The 18,802-nt window shown below is 41.9% G+C and overlaps 1 protein-coding gene across 5 annotated transcripts in view; it reads left to right on the top strand.

Annotated features, from left to right (window-relative positions):
• The window catches only part of IARS1 (isoleucyl-tRNA synthetase 1), a 103,853-nt gene that overhangs the window by 55,016 nt on the left and 30,035 nt on the right, over positions 1-18,802 (top strand). For all 5 annotated transcript variants that reach the window (XM_057719919.1, XM_057719922.1, XM_057719917.1 and 2 more), the window contains 12 exons: positions 1,904-2,030; positions 3,270-3,343; positions 3,710-3,904; positions 5,553-5,639; positions 7,314-7,397; positions 8,892-9,036; positions 10,641-10,761; positions 14,988-15,079; positions 15,856-15,933; positions 16,890-17,011; positions 17,429-17,531; positions 17,766-17,849. In XM_057719919.1, the coding sequence (XP_057575902.1) occupies positions 1,904-2,030; positions 3,270-3,343; positions 3,710-3,904; positions 5,553-5,639; positions 7,314-7,397; positions 8,892-9,036; positions 10,641-10,761; positions 14,988-15,079; positions 15,856-15,933; positions 16,890-17,011; positions 17,429-17,531; positions 17,766-17,849 (1,312 nt within the window). The remainder of the gene's footprint in view (positions 1-1,903; positions 2,031-3,269; positions 3,344-3,709; positions 3,905-5,552; positions 5,640-7,313; positions 7,398-8,891; positions 9,037-10,640; positions 10,762-14,987; positions 15,080-15,855; positions 15,934-16,889; positions 17,012-17,428; positions 17,532-17,765; positions 17,850-18,802) is intronic.

The raw sequence follows: 18,802 nt of genomic DNA on the forward strand, positions 1-18,802 counted from the left end.
TCTCTGGATGTGGGATATCTTTTTTGGTGAGTTCCAGTGTCTTCCTGTCCATGATTGTTCAGCAGTTAGTTGTGATTCTGGTGCTCTCATAAGAGGGAGTGAGCACATGTTCTGCTACTTTGCCATCTTGAACCAATCTCTATTATTCTTAATATTTTTGACATTTGTTGAGTTCCTAAAATATGGTGATGTTTTGTGCACACTGGCTTCATGGATAAACACTTCAGGGACAGAAGGCTTTCTCTCCTCAGCTAATATCTAAAGTGCAGAGAGATGTCACAGTAGTCCCTCCCTTTTTCCATAGGGGATATGTTCCATGACCCCCAGTGGATACCTGAAAATGCAGATAGTACCAAACCCTATACGTATATACTGTTTTTCCTATTCATACATACCTTGGTGAAGTTTAATTGATAAATTAGGCACAGTAAGAGAATATCCAAATTGCCAGCATCACTGCTCTTGTGCTTTGGGGCCATTATTAAGTAAAAATAAGGGTTATTTGAACACAAGTGCTGAGATAATCAACACTTGATGTGGTAGCCAAGGTGGCTGCTAAGTAATTAATGGGTGGCTAACATATACAGCCTGGATACACTAAAGACAGTGTTCCCAGGCAGGATGGAGTGCGAGGGCACAGCACTTCATTGTGCTACCCAGAACAGTGTGTAGTTTAAAACCTGTGAATTTTCTATTCCTGGAATTTTCCTTTTAATATTTTTGGACCATGGTTGACTGTAGGTAACTGAAACCACAGATAAGGGGAGCCTACTGTACTTAAACCTGTAGGTGCAAAAATGATATAAAACTAAATCTATGTATTCCAGAAGAATGGTTTTCACTGAGAGTTTTGAGGGTAATCACTATTTCTTACTTCCCCCAAGTACCCTACTTGACTTTAAGTTGGGTTCTTGGGGGAAGTAAGAAATAGTGCATTTGATTTTGGAAGAATGGGGAGAATCTCAGGGGAGTAAAAGGAAACTGTAGCTTTCTATATTTCTTAGCAGAGTGACCCTGATTTCTCAAGAGAAAGTAGTTTTTTCATTTTTATACCTAAGAAGCTCTTTAGTTTCCTAGTGGAGTGCTGAGTATGTAATATTAGTATGGCTGTCTTACTGGGGTGGAGGGGGAGTGTGGTGCAGGCCTATAAAATGACCTAGGATGGTAATTGCAGCACCTGAGAGGCTGGAGTGTTTTGGAGCCAGGGAGTGCCTTAACTCAGCCTTGAGCTTGGCAAGATTTCCTTAAAGAAGCTAAACCTTAAAGAATAAGGAGTCATTTACCAGTCAGAAGCCATAAGAGCCTTGGGTGTGGGGGTGGCTGAGGGAAGGAGGGGGGCAGGGTGAAGGTTATCAAAGTGGGGGGATGGCATGGGCAAAGTCAGTGAGCTAGGAAGCTGCATCCTAAGGAACTTGCCTTATTACTGGAGCCTAAAATGCAGTGGCAGGGGAACTGTAGGTGAGCCTGGAGAGGCAGCTTCCCACCAGCTACAAATAGCCCCACCTGTTCAGACTCTTACTTTGTAGGTGACTAAGAGCCCTTGCTAATGAGTTTCAGTAAAAGAGCTATTGTGTGGATGACCTAAATACTAGATCTAAGTAGGATCAGGCTAGCTATTGTCATAAGATTGCGACAGTCCTGTGGTCGGAGAGCAGGACAGGGAAGCTTGTGTGCTGTGGGGTTTCATATTGCAGAGCATCTTTCCTGGGATGAATTCATAGCAGAAACAGCTTATGTGGGTCTTCTGGTGCTGTCCATTCAGAAGACATTCTCCTAGGAGTGACCTCAGTGTTTCCAGATCATTATGTTCACAAAGTATTATACAAAGGCTTATGCGGATCTAATTTATATGTTTACTTACTAATGTTTTTATGTGATTGGTTATCTGACCTCTTTATTGCAGGGTTCCAGAGTTTGTGCGAGAAAAGCGATTTGGAAATTGGCTAAAAGATGCACGTGACTGGGCAATTTCCAGAAATAGATACTGGGGCACTCCTATCCCACTGTGGGTCAGCAGTGACTTCGAGGAGGTGAGGCAGGGTAGCGTTTCCTTGTGTTGATTTTTGCTGAAGCTCTTTATTCATGCATCTCAACATGGGGTAAAGAATATCTTTTCTTATTTTATTTGCCCCTTTCTCATTTCATTACTTTTTTCTTCTTTATTCCTTCCTAGAATCATGACATAAATATATTTTTAAGATTTGTATTCATTTTGACTTTATTTTTACTTTAAATACAGTTTTAAATTTCCCTCTGTGTAAAAGTGAAGACTGCAATTTGTATTTTTCTCAGGAAGTCCTCATATTGTTTATCTTGTGTTGCTCAGATCTCGTTTTCTGCTTTTGAGTTTTTGATGAACAGAGACTCCACCCACTACACTAAGTCACAGCATATTAAAACAGCCTTATAGTGATTCAAAAAGGACGACTTAAAAAAAATTACCAAAGCACTGCAGACCTTTAATTTATAAAATCAGACGTGTGTGTGTGTGTCTAAATAAATACATACATAGGTATATAGATGTATTCCTTCTGTGCAGTGCTGACAGAAGGTCATGTGCAACAGCAGCCCAGGGACCTCAGTAAATCTCTAGTAGGGACCTGAAAGGCAACAGTGAAGTAGCTGAATCAGAGGACTTTTCAGGACTGAACAGAAAGGGCAGATAACGGGGCTATGAGTGCTTCTTAGGTAGCAGGTGACCTCTGGGTTTGAACCCACAGCAGCTCCTGCTGGTGCAGCCTGACTGCACAGCCCCTGGTAGATGGCTCCCCCTGTTCCGAATGCACCTGCTGGGCCCACTTCCCAGGCTTGTTATATGAGCGTAACCCTAATATGTTGCAACCTGATTATTTGGTCCAGTTCATGCACAGTAAATTAGTTCCAGCTTTGACTTGAGAAGATTTCAGATTACAGAGCCAAATGCAAGTGCCAGGAACAAACTAAGATGCCTTAGAGTAATAATCTAGGCATTTCATTTATGCTGGTTATTTTTGGCAGAGACTTGGGCATAGTAAACCCTCAAGAAATACTTGTTGAGATTGTGGCTGTGAAATTCTCTCCATGTAGGGAATCCCTCTGATACAAGGGTAGGCAGCAAAGAAGGAAGTCTGCTCACCTATTCAGGCAGTGACCTGTAGTGTTTCATGAGGTAAGCCACATGGATGATAACTGTCTTAAAGGTCAGAGTTTTCTAAACCTGCACATGAAAGTTACATAAATTTACTCTGTGTGGTCTTTGCCTCTGAGGCCTTTTAATTTTGTTTTGACAGGTAGTATGTGTTGGGTCGGTGGCAGAACTGGAAGAACTGTCAGGAGCAAAGATCTCAGATCTCCACAGAGAGAGGTCAGTTTCTGAATATTTGGTTCACTTCAGTTCTGTCATTCAGAGAGTATTGGGCTGGGTGTCTCTGTAATAGATCACAGAGCTACATGTAGAAATCAGCTAGTTTGCTACTTTGTTATTGATGATTCGTGTCATATTGAGGGAACGTGGCCTTTTGTCCTTAAATTGGATGTCAGGAGACTTTAGTATATAACCTTCCAGCTTGAGCACTGATGGTGCTCTCTGAAAGCCTGTGATAACTGCCAATATTTCTGTTTGCAGATACATATGAAAGAGCTGTGAGGGCATTGTGTTTCCTCTTGGCAATTAACTGTAAGTTCTGTTTTGCTTAAAATTAATAGATGTGGCTACTTCTTTGTTTACTAGCATTGACCATCTGACTATTCCTTCACGCTGTGGGAAGGGATTGTTGCATCGTATCTCTGAAGTTTTTGACTGTTGGTTCGAGAGTGGCAGCATGCCCTATGCTCAAATTCATTATCCATTTGAAAACAAGAGGGAGTTTGAGGATGCATTCCCTGCAGACTTCATTGCTGAAGGCATTGACCAAACCAGAGGATGGTATGTTCCTTGTTCTTTAAAGTGTTTTATTGATTTAGCAGATATTTTACTGAGCATTTAGCATTTATCAGCTGGGTGCTGGGGAGATTGTATCAAACAAGACAGGCTCTGCTCTTGCCCTCTGCCCCTCACCACCAAACATACCATAAAAGGGTCTTTTGAGCAGGAATCTCTCACTATATTAAGGCTGTAGTTTTAGAGTTTTAATTATACCTTTGACATTTTAGAATACAGAGATTTGGTATATTGGAAGATTAAGTGATACAAAACAATGTGTGTCCTTAGTTTGTTTACTTTAAATCATTTACTCAAATGCTCGGGTGGGTGCTACGGATTTGAGAGATAGTTGAAAATGTACTCAGATGTTAAGGCTAGCCTCATAACATTCTAAAAAGTCCAGATTTAAAATTTTGAAAAAAGAAAAAAAAAAAAGCATAGTGATGAGGATGTTGGCATTGGTTTTACCTGGTGCCTTATCTAAAGCAGCACCTTCATCCTCTTAATTGGAAAAAGGTGAATTACCTTCTCTTCATGGATGAGCTTGGCTGACACAGATTCTAATTATACTTAGTAATGTTTCTGCAGAAATGTTTAAGAAATGTTTATGTCATTTTCTATCTTTACAACTTGTCATCACAAACTGACGAAATTCCAGCCTTAGTGTTCTTAATGTTTTCAGCTTCCAATCCTTTTTCTATAGGAACAGCTACCACGTACAAACTGCTGTTCGTAGGAGGGGCCAGATGATTCACCAATAAGTTGTTTCTCTGCGGTGCTGCCATGTCTGGCAACTGTTGAAAGCCCTCACATGGGTCCCCATGTGCACATTGCCTCCTTCCCCTTTTGTCAGGCATGGGCTGCATCTCATAAGAACCAGTGTCCCCCTGATCTGCCTTCAGAGGAAGGGATATCTGGTCAGGTATTCACGTTAGGCAAGGGGTCTGATCTCTGTCCTCATCAGCTGTGTCTGGTGATGTTCTTGGGGTGCAAAATCAGGTCGGAGATGACAGAAGTGCATTACTTACTGGGACAGCTTATGTGGATGTGATATAGTTCTTGTAGGGAACAATCTACCTAGCAGATAAAAGACATGCATGATACCTGATAGAATAAAAACATTTTTTAATATTCATGTAGTCTACCTTTTATCTTTTGGATGAGAGTGCTCTTTGCATCTTCTGTCATCAGACTGTCCCATATGACCTTGTGTTGAAGGCAACACACATCTTTGGATTTTCAGCCTGGCATTTCTGTGAGGTCCTCAGAGGCCACCCAGTGCTGCCCTGCTCTGCCTTGTGGCTGTCCAGCTAGCCCCCCAGGAGGGTGATAGTACTGTCTCCAGCAGGGGGCCAGTACCTCACTCTAGGGCTTTATTTGCTTTAAGTAAAGGTCATTTTATTTTTTTCTAGTGAGAAGCTCTAATATGAGTGGTCTGCAGTGGGTCCCATGCCTAATTTTTCAGTGCTTGCCAGATGATTCTGACGTATCACCCGAATTAAGAACCATTGCTTTAAGTGATTATCGAGAAGTGTAACTTACCTAAAAGAGAAATTCAGTCCAATAAGTAAACACAGTTTTCTTTCCAATGCTTGAATTCGGTTTCTTATTTGATTGAGCTCTTTCTTTCTTTGTGGGTTTCCTTTTCCAGGTTTTACACCCTGCTGGTGCTGGCCACAGCTCTCTTTGGACGGCCGCCATTCAAAAATGTGATTGTGAATGGACTCGTCCTGGCAAGGCAGGTGCACTCCCTTGTGTAAATGATGAGTTCCGGTTCCTGATCTTCATTCTCGCAGCATGTTCTGGTTGGACCTAACCATTCTTTTTGAATAGAGGAATTTAGGAATGGCCCAGCTCTGTTCTTATTCTTTTCCTTCCTTCTGCCTTTATACTTCTCCCTGCTCTCCCTTTTCACCCAACTCCTGTCTTGTGCCCTTCTCAACCTGTAACGGTCTGTCTCTGCATATTCCTCTATCTTAGGAGAAGGGCTGTATTAAGAGCTGAGCCTAATGGAGGAGAACGGAGGGGAGGACATGTGTCATCCCATGGTACTACTAGTGATAAAATAACATTTGTCATTCAGAATTTTCTAAAGTACTTTTGCTTATAGCTCTTATTTAATCTGTACACTGGTCCTTTAAATTTTTGCTGTCCTCTTTTTAATATATGAAGAAGCTATTAGTTCTAGAGGCTTATTATAATAAGGAGTCTTATTTTTTCCTTTGCTTCTATTGCCTCTAGTCATTAAAAGTAAAAACAAATAAAAATAAGAAAATAAAATCTTGATACCTAGATAGCTTGCGTCGTGTGCTGTTCAAGGCAGGGGATGACACCTAGCACTGTGCCAGACCCTGTTTTGAGCATTTACATATCTTCACTTATTTATCTCCAGAACTGTTTGAAATGGGTCCTTTCACTGTCCACTTTGACATTTGAGGAATTTGAGGTGCAGAAAAATTAAGGTCATACAGCAAAAGAGTGATAAATTCTAGTTCTGTACCCAGGCAGTCTGGCTCTACAGTCTGTACTTCTTTTTTTTTTAATTGACAATCTTATGGAGTTATAGTTGTGAAAATTAATAGAGACCCCTTGTGTGCTTTGCCTGGTTTCCCCAGTGGTCACGTTTTTTGAAGCTGTAGCACATTGTTGCAATCAGGTTGTTGATTCAATCCACAAATCTTACTCAGACTTCCTCGGTTTAGTCATTTAGTCACTTGCTGCTGCATCATTGTCTTGTGTATAGGTTCCTGTATCTACAAGCACAGTCAGGATAATGGGCCTGTCTCAACATCACAGGATGCCTCTGTTGCCCTTTTATAATCACACCCACCCCACCCCTTCACACCCCACCGCGTCAGCCTTCAACCCTAATCCCCAGCCCCTGGCAACCACTAATCTATTCCCCATCTCTGTAATTTTGTCGTTTCAAGTGTGTTATAAAAATGGCCTTTTTTGCTCACTGTAATTCCCTGGAGATTCCTCTGGTGGTTGGATGTATCCATAGTCTCTCTCATTGCTGAGCAGTGTTCCGTAGTGACCCACAGTTTGACCTTTCACCTGCTGGAAGTCATTGAGATTGTTTCCAGTGTTTGCTGACTATGAATAAAGCTGTGAACTTTATAGGTTTTGTGTAAATATAAGTTTTCATTTCTCTAGGATAAATGCCAAGGCTGTGATTTTTAACTGTTACACTCTGGTATCTTCCTGCTGCAGTTTATCCTGAAACTTCTCCATTGACTCACTACAGTATTCAAAAAGAGGCTTAAACACATTTTAACAAAAGTTATCGTTGTGCTTAATAGTAGCTTGTGTCCCATTTGCACTTATGTATTCCAATTCATAGATAATCTGTAACCATGTATAAACTGTAATGTTGACTTATTTAATTGGCATTTCCCTTTTGTTTTTCAAGTGATGGCCAAAAAATGAGCAAACGCAAGAAGAATTATCCAGATCCACTTTCAATCATTCATAAATATGGTGCTGATGCCCTCAGGTACAAACTGGTGCTCTGCCTTGTGTGTGTTTGTCATTTCTTATGTAAGCATCTTACATTCTATTAATCATGTTTTCAGTGATATTGATCATTCTATTAATTTGGTTTATATAGCTTTTCTTTTTTAAATGCACCTCTGTTGCATGGAGAATTACATTGGTATGGTGTTGACTTTATTTTTTTTATTTTTTTATAAATTTATTTTTATTTATTGTTTTGGCTTCGTTGGGTCTTCGTTGCTTGTGCAGGCTTTCTCTAGTTGCTGTGCGTGGGCTTTCTCTAGGTGTGGTGAGCGGGGGCTACTCTAAATTGTAGTGCATGGGCTTCTCATTGCGCTGGTTTCTCTTGTTGCGGAGCCTCGACTCTAGGCGCACAGACTTCAGTAGTTGCAGCACATGGGCTCAGTAGTTTTGGCACACAGGCTCAGTTGCTCCACAGCATGTTGGATCTTCCTGGACCAAGGATTGAACCCGTATCCCCTGCATTGGCAGGCAGATTCTTAATCACTGCACCCCCAGGAAAGTCTGGTATGGTGTTGACTTTCAATCCCCAAGGTGGTTTTCTAAATGGTAAAGATGTTTATAAATCTAGAGGTCTTTTGGAAGATGAGGCTCTGTGTTGCATTTTATTGAGTAGCACAGATACTCCCAAGCCAGTTGCTGGTTCCTCTGCCTCACTTCTTCTGTAGGTTTCCTGTCTTGTTGATATTAGAGTTCTCTTATATCATTTATTTCAATTTTGTACTTATTCCTCAGATAGCCATATGAGGTACATTTATGCTAGAGCAAATAAAAACACTGAAAAGTTTTTAGAGAAATGTGAGACTGCTTGAAATAGTCATAGTCATAAACGTTGAGTGCTCAGGTTAAAGGGAACCACAGAGATCTTGTTCAGCATCCTCTTGCTACGAACACCGAGACCCACACGCAGGGACTGTGGGCAGGCACATTCATGGTTGCTGTGTTGTCCAGGAGCCAGTAGCGGGATGTCCTGCAACCCCCAGGTATCTGTGAGACTTACCTGGGCATAGCTGACAGCTTGGGCCTGATAATTCTTAGTGTTGAAGGCTGTCCTGTAGGATGTTTAGCAGCATCCCTGGCCTCTGCCCCCGAGTCCCTCTGTGCTGGCAGAGCACATGTGGCTGTTCCTTGTGAATCCCTGATGCCTGCACATTTGTCCTGGGAGGAGGGCCTGGCCACTTCTGCTGGTGTTGCTGTACTGCCTGAGGCCTGTGCTGGGACCAGTGCAGGGCATGCTTCTAGGTTAGTCCAGTGCCATGTTTTGGTGTGGCACTTTTGGTCTTCCTTTTATAATTTGCTAGTTCTCTTACACAAAATAAGAACTGTGTCAGTTTTAAATTGACTATTAGAAGAATATTTATAATTCTCCACTTTTGTAGAAAAAGTGCTGATTTGGGTATTGCCCTGTCAACATCTTAGTGATACTGGGTTTCCTGTTATGTTCCTTTTCCATGTAATTTTTCTGCTCTTCCAGATTGTACTTGATTAACTCCCCTGTGGTGAGAGCAGAAAACCTCCGCTTTAAGGAGGAAGGTGTCCGAGATGTCCTGAAGGATGTGCTGCTCCCTTGGTACAACGCCTATCGCTTCTTCATCCAGAATGTCCTGAGGCTACAGAAGGTGTGGGTTGCAGTGTTGTGGGGTGGGGTCTGTCTCATTGAGCTGGGTTTGCGAAAGATAGGGGCGAGCTGTAAAGTGGAGCTGCATGGGAGACAGGAGCCAGCAGGCCCCATGGGTGGGGACTTTATGGGGGGCATAGATGAAGGTGCGACAGGTATCTGGGGTTCATGTGGGGCCAGGCGCACAGGACTGGAGCTTCGCCATTTGGGCAGATGCTCACCTGTGCAAGACACAGGCCTCACCTGTTGAAGAAGAGTTGCATTGGATATTCATTTAGCTAGCCAAATTGGTGCTGGGGGCTTGGTGATGGGGGAGCAGTAAAGAGTCAGCTGCTATCAGAGTGAGTGCCTGGTAAAGGCTGCTGCAGATGGGTGGTCAGGGAAGGCCACTGGATGAGTACATTTGCCTGAGACTCTGAAAGTGAGAGAAGTTCTCATTGGGTTGCTGGGATGAAAAATAGTGGTTGTGATGTATGTGAAAATGCCTCAGAGCAGGTACCTGGTGGCCTGGGAGGCATTGTCTGGGAAGTCCCCTCCCCTGCCCCTACTGAGTGCTCTCAGGCCAGCAGGCTTCATTGCACATGTGTCTTTGCATGCTTCCTGGACTCCACTTGGGGTCAGGGCTCAGGTACCACTCACCTTTTATCTCCAGCACCTTACAGATAGAATTTCTTAATTGACTACTCTTGACTAAACAAGTGATATTATTCCTTCCTGAGAAACTGGTTGGAGAGCTGAGCTTTGAGCATCACATTCCAGCAGGCTGGTCACTCACTTCTTGCTGCCTTGGCTCATCTTGGTCTGCTCATGAACCCTCCCAAGAAGAACAGGGTCTTCCCCAGACCCCTGGTGTTGTTCCTTTCTTTTTGATCCATCACCTCTCAGGCCAGCATTCCTAAAGTTGGTCTGCTTTGCAGCCCTCTGGCTGGTGTGGGACTCAGGAACACAGGCTGGGTCAAGCCACTCATAGTTGGGGCTTGTCTGGGCGTGGCAGAAAGATGCAGGCTCCAGCATCCGGTACTTACATAAGGGCAGGAGTCAGCATCGTCACTGCCTTGCCATCCTGATGCTGCTGCTGAGTGGGCCTTCAGGATCGAGGAGGATTTGCAAAGGAAAAAGCAGGGGTAGAATAGAGCATTCTGGGGAAAAAAGTAATTTAAGCAAAGACGTTAATTCCTAGTACTCATTTTCAACTTATAGACAGTTGTCCAGTCCTAGCCAGTTTTGCTGTCCTTCCTTCCTCAGATTTAAAGTAACTAAACCCTCTACTTAACAACAAGATATTGGAATATTTCTTAATTCATAATTACTATTTGGTACATAGGAATCATTTTTTTCCTAAATTCTCTTTAGTTCACTCAAAAATATAATTCATTAGTTGAGGACTTAATGTTCCAAGTTTAGAGCTTACTTGGAAAATACTGCTAAGCATCAGAAATTTAGATTGCCAGTAGGGTCTGGATTTTTGTGGTGTTTTTCTTGTTTGTTTTGTTTTGTTTTTGATTTGTTGGCTAGTTCTTTCAGTTTAAATAATTTAAAAAATTCATTTCTCTACAGTAGTTTCCCCCAAGCATGCAGCATGTTTCAATAATTGTCACTTCCTAGGAAGAAGAAATGGAATTCCTTTACAACGAGAACATGGTTAAAGAAAGTACCAACATCACAGACCGGTGGGTCCTGTCCTTTATGCAGTCGCTCGTTGGGTTCTTTGAGACCGAAATGGCAGGTGTGTCTCTCTTGGGCCTTCCTCCCAGGAATAAGGACTCTTCTCTTTATAATGGTCCTTTTGATATTTAACTGTTTTTCTTTATAAACAGAGGAAAATTTTTTTTGGAGTATGGTTGACTTAGTGTTGCATTACTTTTTGTTATACAGCACAGTGATTCAAATATATAAATGTATATGTGTATATATATATTTTTTTCTTTTTCATATTCTTTCCACTGTGTTTTATTGTAGAATATTGAATATAGTTCTGTGTGCTGTACAGTAGGACCTTGTTGTTTATCTGTTTTATTTGTAGTGGTTTGTATCTGTGAATCCCAGACTCCTAATTTATCCCCCCTCCCACTTTCCCCTTTGGTAACCATAAGTTTTTTGGTTTGTTGTTTTTGTTTTTTAATGTCTGTTGAGTCTGTTTCTATTTCGTAAATAAGTGCATTTGTATCATATTTTAGATTCCACATAAAGTGATATCATACAGTATCTGTTTCTCTGTGACTTTCTTCACTTAGTGAGATAATCTTTTAGGCCCACCCATGTTGTTGCAAATGGAATTATTTCATTCGTTTTTATGGCTGAGTAGTATTCCATTGTGTGTGTGTGTGTGTGTGTGTGTGTGTATTTTTTCATCTGTCAGTGGCCATTTAGATTGCTTCCATGTCTTGGCTGTTGTAAGTAGTGCTGCAGTGAACATTGGGGTCCATGTGTCTTTTCAAGCTAAGAGTTCTCTCCAGATATTGCCCAGGTGTGGGGTTGCTGGATCATATGGCGACTCTAGTCTTAATTTCTTAAGGAACCTCCATACTGTTTTCCATAGTGGCTGTACCAATTTACATTCCCAGTAACAGTGTAGGGGAGGGTTCCCTTTTCTCCACAGCCTCTCCGGCATTAGACTTTTTAGTGATGGCCATTCTGACTTGTGTGAGTGGTACCTCACGGTAATTTTGATTTTCATTTTTCTAATAATTAGCAATGTTGAGCATCTTTCATGTGCCTGTTGGCCATCTGCATGTCTTGTTGGTCACATTGTTTGTGAGGATTTTCTCCTAGTCCATAGGTTGTCTTTTCGTTTTGTTTATGGTTTCCCTTGCTGTGCGAAAGCTTATGTTTAAGTCCCATTTGTTTGTTTTTGCTTTTATTTCTGTTGCCTTGGGAGACTGACCTGAGAAAACAGTGGTATGATTTACGTCAGAGAATGTTTTGCCTGTGTTCTCTTCTAGGAGTTTTATGGTGTCATGTCTTATTTCTCCAAGGCATTTTGAGTTTATTTTTGTGTATGGTGTGAAGGAGTATCCTCATTTCATTGATTTACATATGGCTGTCCAGCTTTCCCAATACCACTTGCTGAAGAGACTGTTTTTTCTCCATTGTATAGTCTTGCTTCCTTTGTGGCAAATAATAAATTGACCGTAGGTGTGTGGGTTTATTTCTGGGCTCTCTAAACATAGAGGAAATTTTATAGAAATTTTGAGAGATACAGAACAATAGATAAGTGTTTCTTTTTACCTCTCAAATGTAATTTTAAGGCTTGTTAGTTGTAGAAAAGTGTTGTTCCAAGGCCTTAGAGATTGTCTTGGGGAGATGTCTAGTAGTGTCACCCCTCCACAGACACTGCACAGGCCCATGGAATCACAGGTGTCAGTAGAGGATGCCTATGGGTTCAAAACCCAGCTGCACCACTTGTTCCCTGGGGAAAACATTGCCTAGTCTACGAGCCTCAGTTTCTTTCTCTCAAAAATGCCTGGTAGGTTTACTCTAAGGCTCAGATGGCGATTTTGTACATACAGTAGCTAGCAGATAGCAGATACTTAATAAGCTAGCAGATAACAGGTACTTAATAAGTACTTGTTATTAATATGTTTTTAATTTGTTTTTAGGTCTACTTTATTAAATAAGAGGTCCCCGTTCAGCCTGGAAAAATTAGGAAATACAGAAATGCAGTAATGAAGTTGACATTTCCCCACATTTCTGTTACCTAACAACAACGAATTTGGTTTTAGGTAGAGGTTGAAAAAGTAGGTTATGTTGGTTTCCTTGAAGTTGGACATAGAACAGCCGTAAGTCATGGTGAGAAATGCTAGAAACTGTTAACTTGGGTACCTGAGATGGGTCTGAGAGTATATGAGTCTGACAAAGTCTGTGGGCAGGGGAGAAAAGATGGCATCTCTGTGTGCACCCTCATGACATAAACCAGCCTCCCCCAGCATCCTGTGGTTGCCAGGTGCTGCTGTTCGGGTATAGCACGCCAGTGTTGTGTGGTTCACGCACGTGTCTTCCATTCCTCAGCTGGTACATAGCTCTTCGTGGAATAGTTGGTGCCTCAGTACTTGGCACAGTATTAGTCCAGGAAATTTTGAATGCTTTATTAGTCATCCTGAAGGACTATACCCACTCTGTTAAACATGTATAATAAGGGTCATGTGAATGTTAAGCTATTGGGCAGATTGACGCAAGGGAAGACGGAAATGAGTGTGCGACGCAGACGTCTGCACTTGGGTCCTCACCACACTCCCTGGGTCAGCTATCCATAGTCATGTCCATTTTTGCCTCCTAAGTGACACAAAGGAGTGGGCTTGTTGCCTGGGGGCGCATGCCATCTTCAGACAGCAGTGGCTGTGACCTGAGAATTACAGCCTGGCTGGGGCCTGGTCTGCCTGGGAACTGAGGTTCAGCAGCAGTTGTGCACACTGCCGAGTGGAAGGGGCAGGTGCAAGGGGCTAGGTGGTGTGTGTGAGCCAATGGGAGGGGCTCCAGACCCAGTTCGCCCAGTTCAGTTCCTGCTCCACCACCCTGTCAGCTTTGTGCCCTCGTCTCCCTCATCAAGATAGAGTTCTGAGAACCTGGTGGGTAGCATCCTTTAAGAGCCTGCAGTTAGTATTAGTGATCTCAGTGCTAGCTGCTCCTGCTTCCTTTTATTGGTGCTGATTATATATGGGTTTTGTTAACCTTCTAAGAGTTGAAGCTCTTGAACACAGGAAACTCTGGCTTCCTAGAAGGTGAAAAGTGTAGTGAACCCTAAAATAACTTGGACGGGCCTCTGTTTTTACAGAGCAGGCCTCTGATCGCAGAAATTTCCTCTCTAGAAGTGTGTGACCAGCTAGTGCCTCTGGCCCGGGGTTCAGGTGCTAGTCTAGCAGTACCTCAGTGCTGAGTCTTTTTGGACTGCAGCAGAGAGCAGCTCTACCCTTGGCAACTTACCACTGTGTTAGCTTAGACCAGGAGCCTCATTAATAGTCACTGAACTCTTCAGTAATATAAATTGTGGTTGGTTTTTTGTTTGTTTGTTTTTTTAATGAATTTTGGTCTTAATTTCCTTGTTTTTGTTGTTTATTTTTGTGCAACAGAGAGTATCAGTTAAAGGGGAGGTGAATGGGAAAAATCCTGAAAATAAGTATGGGCCTCAGATGAGGTTGGCTAGATGCCCTTAACTTCCTGTTGTCCTCTGAGTTCCTTGGGGAGCCTTCAGATTTTTCTGATTCTTCAAGGTTCTTCTCTGCTTCCAATACCTCCCTTAGCTTTCTTTCCTTGTCTATTTTAACCTTTAGAAACCCTGTTCTGTTCTATGCACAGCCCCTGCCTGAGTTTCTCAGTGGCAGCACTGCTAACCGTTTGAGCTGGGCCATTCTCTGTGGTGGACGCTGGGCTGTGCATTATAGGCTGTTGAGCAGCATCCCTAGAGTCCACCCACCAGATGCCGGGAGTGTCCACCTCCTCAGTTTTGACAGCCAGCATGTCTCTTCAGACATTGTCAATGTCTCATGCAGGGCGTGATTGCTCTGGTTCAGGAGCCCTGCTCTATGCTGTGCATCTCAGAGTCTAATTAGAGTTTTTTCTGTGTCTGTCTGAGTTAAGGCCAAGGTAACGCAATGGAAGAAGTCAGGCTTTTGTGGTACTGCCACCTTGTACAGCTCCAGATGAATGGTGCCTCGTGGAGTCATCTGGTGGGCAGCCTCGGCCTCTCAGCCACACATACAGGGTTTCCAGTTTTCTCACTGACGATGGGAGTTTGCATGTAGCTCATAGGGTGGTTTGTGAATGCCCCTAGACACCTTCACAGCCATATAGTATGTCCTCAGTTGTTTTGATTGCTTCACTTTGGTACTTCCGTCTCCCTAACAGGTGTGATGGCCCTTGGCTGACAGGGGCTGCTGCTTTTTCTTGTGTCTAGCCCTGTCCTAAGCACCCAAGATGCTCGCATGTTCTCACTGCCTGATTGGTTGTTACTTTTAGCTTACAGGCTCTATACTGTGGTTCCTCGCCTGGTCAAGTTTGTGGATGTTCTGACTAATTGGTATGTCAGGATGAACCGTAGAAGATTAAAGGTAAGTGCAGGCTGCTGTTGGGAAGAGCAGAAAGCGTAGGAAGTATGAGAGTTGAGGAAAAATGAGAACAGCCAAAAGGAAAAAGAGCACTTTCAAATGCTCTCACTTCTTTAAGCTATCTTTTCCCTTTTACATTGCATATTAACTGTATTGCCATTTGATGGATGGGGAAGCCTGTAAGTTTTAAAGTCATCTTGCATATTTTCAGAACACAATTATGGACATTCATATTAGAGGGAAAGTCTCAGGCCAAACAGGACTGTACTGAGCAGACCTCTTAAAATCTGAAGTAAATTCATGCAGATCATTTTACAAATGTTTTTAGGTACAGCTGTGATCTCGAGAGGGGCACCTGCTCACTTCTACCTCTAGAGGGACAGTTATTTATTGACAAGACTCTTCCTTAAGCCTGTTGGGGATATGGGATGAGTGAAGCATGGGTGCTGTCCCAGGACTTAAGCTGTACATAAGCAACAATGGTAGAAAACAAGGAGTGAGGGATGCGCAGACAGCTGTCCATCAGTACTGCCTTCAAGTGTGTTCATGATAAAATCCCATAACAAAACAGTAATTTTGTTCTTGTTAAAATACATTACACACATGTACATGTGTGTGTGTATGTGCACATATATCTAGAAAGACAGACACTAAAATGTTTAAAGTAGTTATCTGGTAACTTAACTATAGCTGAGTAATTATCTTTTTATTATCTTTTTTTCCCTACAGTGAACTATTGGTTTTAACAGTTTAATGTGTGTTTGTTTTTTATTCACGAGGGTGAAAACGGGGTAGAGGATTGTGTCATGGCCCTGGAGACCTTGTTTAGTGTTCTGCTTTCTCTGTGCAGACTTATGGTAAGATGCTTGATCCCATACTAAAACTCGTGGGGGCTGCTTGTGGTGCCTGGTTGCTGCGCTGACCTCCGTCTGTATCTATTCTGTGTTTGTTCCACTAGAAATAGAAATAGAATTTTTAAAACAACCTGAATTTGTAGTTTCTTTTCAGAAATCCTCGTTAGCTTATATATGTCAAATAAGGACTAAGAAACATTGGCTTTAAAAGCTGGATTCTTTCTTTTCACCCCTGGCAGTACACTTCAGGTCAGGGTCCTTGCATCTAGACTCAAGAGTGACATACCTCATCTTAATGTAGATCCCTATAAAATTGTCTGTGAGTAGCGGGGAAGTTCTTGGACTAATAGCTAACCAAACAAAAGTATATTCTAAACAGTATTTTACTTGAGATGTGTTCCTACCAATTGAAATATAATTAAATGGTATACAAGTAAAAATTCCAGTTTTTAAATTTCCTGTATCTCATTTCTGCTATTCCAGTTTAATATTATAAGCCTTCCATTTATTTTCTAAACATACATGGAATGAGAACCTGCTTTGTACCAGGTCCTCTGCCTGGTGTCTCATGTCTGACCTCATTTCTCTTCATCCTGTGAAGCAGGTGGTGTTTCCTGAGTTTACAGATGAGGTTTGTGAGGTTTAGGGACATTCATTCCTTTGCATATTGACTTGATGGGCATGTGGTCAGGGGCTCCTGTTTTTATTACAGAAATCCTTAAAGATGTTTGAGGCACTTCTGGCTGTAGTCCTGCTGCTGTGCTTCACGAGTGTCTATCTTGCCAAGTTCAAAATGAGCTCTTTTCTCTTTCATAGGGCATGTTTTATAACCTCATGTCCACTTTTATCCATATTCCTGTGTCATTTCTCTAACATGTTTATTTTGCTGTTGTTTCTTACTCTGAGATCAGTTAATGATGGCTACATATGAATGACCGATGCCTTCTGTCCTTATACAGGCCCCCTATACCCCTTTTCTTACTGAATTGATGTACCAGAATCTAAAGACGCTGATAGACCCCGTTTCTGTCTGGGACAAGGACACATTCAGTATCCACTACCTCATGCTGCCCCACGTTCGGTAAGAATCAAATATACATAAGCCTCGCCTGGGCCATGGGAAGGAGAGTTGCCAGAGATACACTCATGTGCTCCAGCCACTCCCTGCCCTGCCTCCCTCCTGAGCTCCTCAGGCTGCAGAATAGATGGGAGGGATGCTTAGCATGGAATCCCCTTTAGAGCTATAGCAGGTGGGGTGTGGTAGGCCTGTTGGGATCACTTTGGGGAGCTGCTAGGCACTAAGCAGCAGGCTCACGCTGGCTGCCTGCTTCTCACTGTGTGCCCCGATGGCAGTGTCCTTCCCAGGAGCCTGCCTGGGAAGCCCAGCTACCCCATCATATCTCTAGCCTGACCCTCTTCCTCACTTAACCATGCCTGTTCTTTGGAATTTTCTCCTTTTAAATCTAATCTCTTTCACATCCCTATCTCTACCAACCAGAGAGGAATTGATTGACAAGAAAACTGAGAGTGCAGTATCTAGAATGCAATCCGTGATTGAACTTGGGCGAGTGATTCGAGACCGCAAAACTATTCCGATAAAGGTTTGAGATTTTATTTCTGTTTTACATTGCACAGACCTAGGTAATTATGGCTTAATATAAAGAGCTTCCAGCAATGACATAAATTTCTTTTCTGCAGTAGTGGTGTGAATGACTTAGTATTAGTTAAGCCTGCTTAGTCTGGAGCTTGAGATTCAGATAAAACATTTAACATTCATTTTTCTGCAGTTTAGAGGACTGAATGCTTTGTGCACTTTCCTTCCCTTTTCTTTCTAGTATCCTTTGAGAGAAATTGTCGTTATTCATCAGGACCCGGAAGCTCTTAATGAAATTAAGTCTTTGGAGAATTATATCATTGAGGTAAGACAGTTGATTTGTCCGATTTGGTCCAAACAGACTTCTTTCCTTAGGAAGATAATTTTGATTAGTACTCTTCAGTCAGCTACACTTTGAGTGTATCATCTGTCCTTTTCCTTTTCGTATCAGTATATACATAAAGTTAGCCATCCATATAATTCTACACTTTGCTTTTAGGTGCATTATGAATTTCTACAATATAATTGTAATTCTTTAACAATGATTTCAAGGTCAATGAATTTTTCACCTTTGTTGGATCATTTATCCTTTCACCCAGTTCTCTTCCCCAAAGTACTTTTTGGTAATTAACCAAAAACAAAAACAAAAAACTTTGTTCCTTCAAATTGTAGAAGTATCAAGTAAACACACACTGGTTGCAAACAAGCACTAGCATCGAGTACAAGGCAAAGTCTCTTCTCACCCTGGTCACTCTCTGACGTCCCATTACCCACTTGTAAGGATGTTCACTAGGGTATCGCCTGCTTGGTTGCTCCTAGCATTTTACACACATGTACATGCATTTATATATACATACACACATCATTGGTTTTATTTGTGAATAGAGAGGATCATATATGTAGTTTTTAATTTCTTTTTTTCACTTTATAGTATTTCCTAAACGTCCCATTTTAAAACTTAAGAGATCTAATTTATTAGATCTTTTTAACAGCTACATAAGTGTTCACTTTCTGGCTGCATCATAATTTATTTAATTACTCTTGTATTGTTGGAAATTTAGGTTTATGATTACAAACGAAAGGTTGTGTGCACACTTGCAGATATGTCACAATATGGATGTTCCATAGGTTCCTAGAAGTGGAGCTTTGGGTTCAGTTTTGTTATGTCAGTTGTCCTCCCAAAAAGCTTTACCCTGTGATGTTTTAAAAAGAAATATATCATATTTCAAATGTCACTTTTATTCCTTTCACAGGTAATGTTTAAATCTTTATGATAGA

This window comes from Hippopotamus amphibius, chromosome 2 (genome assembly GCF_030028045.1).
Source record: "Hippopotamus amphibius kiboko isolate mHipAmp2 chromosome 2, mHipAmp2.hap2, whole genome shotgun sequence".
Taxonomy (NCBI): Eukaryota; Metazoa; Chordata; class Mammalia; order Artiodactyla; family Hippopotamidae; genus Hippopotamus; species Hippopotamus amphibius.